The sequence below is a fragment of the Rhipicephalus microplus genome, chromosome 5, assembly GCF_043290135.1.
Source record: "Rhipicephalus microplus isolate Deutch F79 chromosome 5, USDA_Rmic, whole genome shotgun sequence".
In the NCBI taxonomy this organism is placed as follows: Eukaryota; Metazoa; Arthropoda; class Arachnida; order Ixodida; family Ixodidae; genus Rhipicephalus; species Rhipicephalus microplus.
The window spans coordinates 212,067,860-212,074,185 of NC_134704.1; the positions used below are offsets into that span (position 1 = coordinate 212,067,860).

Here is a 6,326-nt window from a genome sequence, read left to right on the forward strand (position 1 = left end):
ATGACATACAATTCCTTCGACATCAGAACTTCAAATGCTACATGGACTCCCAGTCTTGTTCCTTCTTCACGAGACCTCAACCAGTGTCATCATCAGTGCATATATACAGGGCTTGGTTACACTATCCAGGACGCCAGCCTTGTCCACCAGAGCTCCCTTTGATATCACATGACTGCTTCTCTCTCCTGTGAATTTTCATGCTAGTTAAGGAACCCCTTATAAAATGGAAACTACTGCGTATTTGGCCATTTTTCGGCTAAACACTCTTCTTTTTGTTGTTTTGTTGATTGTAACTTGCACTTTTGGGGGGGGGGGGGGGGGGGGAGCAGAATCCTAGTACGTAAAAAGGTAGCGATGGTTGGTAGAAGCTGAGGAAGAAGTTGGAATGGATTAAATTCATGGTGTATGAGCTAGGGCATGCCACATCTAGTCATCACATATTTGCTTGTTTATTCAAAATGCCTTACAGGAACATTAAAGGGCATTGAGTAAGGGAGGCATCAGTATATACATTGCAAAAAAAAAATACAAACAGAAGTAAAAAAGAACAAGAAAACAAACAGAAAGCAAATAAATTATAAGCAGCAAGGTGTAACAAAGTTTTACAGTAGAAAAACGTAACGAAATCAGGTTATCACGAAATAATTCACGATTAGGGATTGATACGATGTGATCTGGAAGGCTGTTTCAATGTGCTCGAGGTAATCGTGATGAATAGAGGCCGAATTTTTAGGCACTAAAAAAGTGTGTTTTATGTGCCGTAAACAGGCAGGTAAAACATTGTTTTAGGTGCTGAAAACCATAATTGTAGGCACAATAAATTTCTACAAAAATTGAAATATCTCATAACAAATACATCGGTGACTTGTATCTACGGCAAGAAGCAAGAAAAATGATACTGTTTAAGATAGCAGATAGGTACCAGCGACTAAACATAGGCATGCATTTCCCGCCTGATTCGCAGTATATGGTCTTTACTTTTATTGTCTAGCATTGTGCATCAAGTGTCCACCAATCAATTAACACTCTCCTGGGTCTCTTTTGTTTTGTTGTGGCTGGGAAGGGCAGCACAGAAGCAAACAACCAGACCACTGATACCCCAGAAGAGAGGGATGCTAGGTCTAATGGTGTAGGATCAATTTCTCCCCTATCGGTGAACACCTTAAAGGGCCTTTCACTAGGTTTGGACATTTCGAGCTGACAAGCGTAATGGTGCACTGGGCACTCCGGATCATTCCTGTTAAGATTTGCAAAATTATATGTTGCGGAAAAACGCTCAATATCTAATGAATGCCACTTGCCCTTCTCGTGGGCGTGTGCTCCAAGATCTATAAAGTGACGTACAACAAGGAATGATTCTGTTTTTACGCTGCTCCTTTACGTTAACATTGGTGGGCTGACGCCTCATACTGTACGCTCTTCATCAGAACTTCGTTAAATGCTAGCTATATCTAGAAAAACAAATGAAAAATGTCCAGTCTCCTGATTATATTCTGCATTTTAAACGATACCTCATTAAGGGCTTTGCACGTGACATTACTCTACTTGGCATGTGCAACTTATGTGTTCTGTTGCGTAGGATCAATGAGGAGTGCTTTGGTTTGAGCTAGCTGCATCATATCATTTTGAAAGGGAAGTGCAAAGACAAAGAGAAGAGAAAGACAGTGCTCTTTGTCTCTGTGTCTTTCTTTTTCCAGTGTCCTTGCGATACCCTTTCAAAATTAGTATAATCAATGAAAGCTGAGAAAAATAATAAAATCAGTATAATCAATGAAAGCTGAGAAAAATAATAAAACATGCTAACAGAATCTCAGCTTGTTATTATTTTTATTTTTGATTTGAATGGCCTCGAGATGCTATTCACTAATCGGCCCTCGTTCCACGTCCCCCTCGGTAGACCAGTCGCTATAGGGAGTTCCGCTTCTGAGTCATATGCCACGGGTTCGATGGTGGCCGCTGCGGTCACATCTAGATGGAGGCCAGAAAGTAGATGCCCATGTACTGCGGGATGTCAGTGCACGTTAAAGAACATCAGATGGTCGAAACTTGCGGAGACCTCTACTACAGCATTCCTCATATTTATATCGTGGTTCTTTTACGTAAAACCACACATACTACTACTACTACTACCACCACCCCATTTCACTTGCATTGAGCTTCTCGTCGTTCTCATCGTCTTCTCGTCGAAACGACACAACATCGATGGCGTACGTGCACAAGTAGGCTGGGACCTACATGCGCGCATGACCTTGCTTACGCATGTTGTTCTTGGTGTGTATGCGTCATGTGATTCTCCGACCCCAATACCGAAGAAAACAGGGAAGGAATGATGCTCACGATGGCTACATGGGATGAGAAGCAAGGGATTCAAGTTTGCTTTTTCGCCTCGTTCTTTAGTGGCTCGTAGTGAACGAATTTGAAAAATCACCGTAGTAGAACGCTTTTCATGGGCAGGAGAACTTCTAGTGTCTAACTACAACTTCTTATGTCAGCTAGAGAGGCGCACTTAAAAATTATATTACAAACAGAACAAAAGCTGCGTACACATCACATTTTTTACCCGAAGGCGCTGCAGCAGATGGGTTACAATGTTAAATAAAACACGCCTTCATTGACATAACATGCTTTGTTCTTTTCATAAGCCATTTTGTTCTGTCGTGGAACTAACAAAAAAAAATTATATCTGATACGACATTCTAAAATCTTAATTACCATTGTGCGAAGAGGACTGTTTAGGTACATCCATTTTCGAATGCGAGTTTTATCATGAAATGCTTGACATATGAGCTTTAACCGCAGTTTAATTTGATGCTATGATAGTAATTCCCATCTTAGTTCATTTTCATATTATTACAGCTGTCATTTTCGAGTGGTGGCTTAGGACAAACCTTGAAGCCCTGTTCTGTATTTTTTTCCTGTTTGTCACTTAAAGACATATGACAAGGAATCTCATACACAACAAACGTATTTAAGCATACGGTGAATGCATGCTATATACACCGTTGATTGTAAACATGCTGGTGCCTGTCTCAGGCTTCACTGTATAATGTATAACAATTTGGTGACCTTTGCCACCACTGAATCAACAAGAGCATTCTATGAGTGGTCCTCCTATGGTTTTTCATTCGTTCTCCAGCTACCCGCGGCTGCCCAGAAAAACCTGCTCTTTCTTTCTCAACCTAACAACCAGGTTTTCAGGGGGGTTCTTCAGTGCCTTCAGGGCACTGGACAGCTATTTGTAGAATGCTGTCGCCACGTCCTCGGCCATAGACGTCGCTTTAGTTTATTACCCCATCTTTAATTTTCTCTCCTCCTTCCCCTGCAGACGCTCAAACAGTCTTCAACTTAGGGCTGCAGAAATAGCATCTTTAGCACTCCTTATGCTCTTCCGATTTCTCGCAGTATGTTAGCTTTGTCTTCGTTGAATTTTTTAGTTTAGAAATATCAATGTTGCCTTATTTTACATGAATAACGGTTTCACACCACGCTCGAAAACAAAATTTGGGCTTGAATAGCGCTCATATAGGCACTCATTTGGAAACTAGGCAATTAAAAGCACCTATAGGCATTTATGCACGAACACTCAAAATAGTCATTTATAGGCACTATAAAAACTCCATAAAAGCCCTTCTGAACCTCTAATTAATATATATTAAAATAGCTCATATATTAAAGTAGCATGATAAGAACGCAAGGAACAAAATAGGCATTTGCGTATAATTCGGTCTCTAGTGATGAGTTGAATTCCAGTGTGTGACTATGAATGTGCATTCAACTAAGTACGTTGTGAATGCGTCGAGATGTGCGCAAAGGGACATGAAGAGGCAAACAGTGGCATTCGTTACTGTAGATGTACCCATTAAATAAACATAAAAGGATAATGATGCGGCGTTGATCCAGTGACTTGAATGATAGTCGTAGTTACAAGCTATGAATCTCGCTGCCCTATTTTGGACGGCTTCCTGTGTACAGACTAGGTAATCTTGATGCGGTGAGCATGTGGTTGATGCATATACTAATTGTGGACAAACATAGGTTAGATATGATAATGCACATACATTAAAAGGGATATTGCGTAAATTCCTGTGCAGATATCCAAGAGACTGGGAAGCTTTTCAAGGGATAGCTGCTATGTGCGTATTCCAAGATAAGTCTGAAGGAAGGTGAACACCGAGGTATTGTACAACAGTGTGGCTGAAACAACGGTATTATCAATAGTATAGAGAAAGAATGAGTTAGTAGGCCTTCTAGTGAACGAGATTAACTTGTATTTGGGGTCGTTAAGGGACTTCTGCCAAGCTTCGCACCACCTGTGGGTTAAGTTAAGGTCATTTTGGAGAGCGGAATGATCATCAGTAGATTGAATATCGCGGTAGATGACACAATCATTCGTGAACAACCTAACTGAGGATTAAAAGTAATCGTACTAGTCGGTAATGTATATTGAAAAGAGTAATGTACCTAGTACACTGCCCTGGGGAGCACCAGACATGACATCGCAAATGTTAGATGAAGTGCCGTTAACCACCGTAAATTACTGACTGGATGACAAGAAGTTGCATATCCGGGACGGTGTTAATGAATCGATTCAGAGAGAAGACAATTCAGAGATTTAATGACAATGAGGGACAGTATCAAAAAATTTGACGAAATCGAGAAAGAGGCAATCGTTTTGATCGTTGTTGGTCGTATTGAAGTGAAGATCAGTGGTGAATTCGAACAACTGAGCATCACCTGAGTAGCCTTTTCTGAAGCCACGCTGATTGTGGAAAAAGAAGTTATTTGATTCAAGGTGATCATTATTATGAGAAGCTGTAATATATTCAAGTAGTCAGCAGGGTATGCATGTTAGTGAAATGGGTCGATAATTACGGAGTGAGCACCTGCCACCGGATTGGGGACCACTTGGCCAATCTTCTAGTCCTTAGGCAACTCACCAGATGACAAAGACTGGTTATATATATATATGTATATATATATATATATATATATATATATATATATATATATATATATATATATATATATTGTTTGTGTGTATGCTTGTTTATATATGCACATGTAATGTTTCCCTTCCTATTAACATTGTTATTGTATATCACCGCTACTATTTTAAATCTTCGTTTTTCTATTTTCATCAGTAACTTTGTATTTGTGCTTTCCTTTCTCTTTTTTTTTTCAATATGCCTAGCCATTCATATTGTATTCTTTGTAATGTAATGCGCTTGAACCCCGGGGGTTACAGTAAGTAAGTATAGAGCTTTTTCCCAGGTCAATAGCCAGGCCGCTGACATTTCCAGCGTTTCATTAAAGTGCATTTCTTTCTCCCTTCGGTTAGGTGCAAGGGACTGTACCTCTTAAATTGGATCGGCCACTGCCACAGAGCCGAGCTGTGCCACTGATTCAGAAGTACGGCTACTTTGAGCCAGCCACAATACCACGGGGACGGCTGACGCTGCGTCAGGCAACACAGATGCTGGCCGATGTGAAGATGGACCCGGGGACATTCACGGCAGAGGCAGTGGCTGCGCAGTACAGCCTCGACGTGCGGGATGTGCGCGAAGTGCTGCATTACTTCAGCATCTTCCGTGTGCACTCGATTCATTTGGCCCAGCGAGACCTCACCAGCATTGATGACGTCAAATCCGAGCTGCTCTCATCAAGGCAAGACTCGCAGGAAGGACAAATAAGTGATGCGCAGAATGATGACACTGAGAAAAAGAAAGTCTAGTTGAGTGTGCAAGGAGAGCGAAACATGGGAAATAAGAACGCTGCTACAGCTGTCGATGCATGGAGTGCTTGATGAAAATTTTAAAGGCAACCGTTGCAAGTACATGAACATTTTCATGCAATGTAAGAACGCTCCTAAGCTGGAAAAGCGATAGGACCCCAACTTAGCATACTGGCGGGTCGTAGGTACACCTAAAAATTGGCGAGTAATTTTATCCCCCAACTGTATTAACTAATTATAAAGGATCCTTATACTCCCTAGTCTGGCAAACCATCTGCGGCATCGCTAGGCTGTAAATACGGTTGGTACATTCAGCAATATATCTCGACTTTGAAGTGTACAAAATAAATAAATAGAAGCAGCAATCTTCTTTTTCTTTTTCTTCCAGAACAAAGCCCAGATATTGGTATGTTTAAAGGTGAACATCAGTAGCTGTGTTTAAATTAAAGATATAATGAAGACTGACCCAACATTTCAAGGCCTCTTTTTCAGAGGGTCCTGCAGAGCATTAGGAGTGTAACATTTTATTTTTTAATGTCCTTCCCATCACGTTCATGTCGCCACTGATTTTGAAGCCACAGCCATAAATCTTGCC

At 40.9% G+C, this 6,326-nt stretch overlaps 1 protein-coding gene across 3 annotated transcripts in view; it reads left to right on the forward strand.

The window, feature by feature from the left end:
- LOC119173540 (NADH dehydrogenase [ubiquinone] 1 alpha subcomplex assembly factor 4) overlaps window positions 1–6,096 on the forward strand; it is a 35,388-nt gene extending 29,292 nt beyond the window's left edge. For 2 of the 3 annotated variants that reach the window (XM_075896459.1, XM_075896460.1), the window contains 2 exons: window positions 4,092–4,133; window positions 5,339–6,096. In XM_075896459.1, the coding sequence (XP_075752574.1) occupies window positions 4,092–4,133; window positions 5,339–5,731 (435 nt within the window). In that variant the 3' untranslated portion in view covers window positions 5,732–6,096. The remainder of the gene's footprint in view (window positions 1–4,091; window positions 4,134–5,338) is intronic. The other variant, XM_037424347.2, reaches the window with a different exon arrangement.
- The last annotated feature ends 230 nt before the right edge of the window (window positions 6,097–6,326 follow it).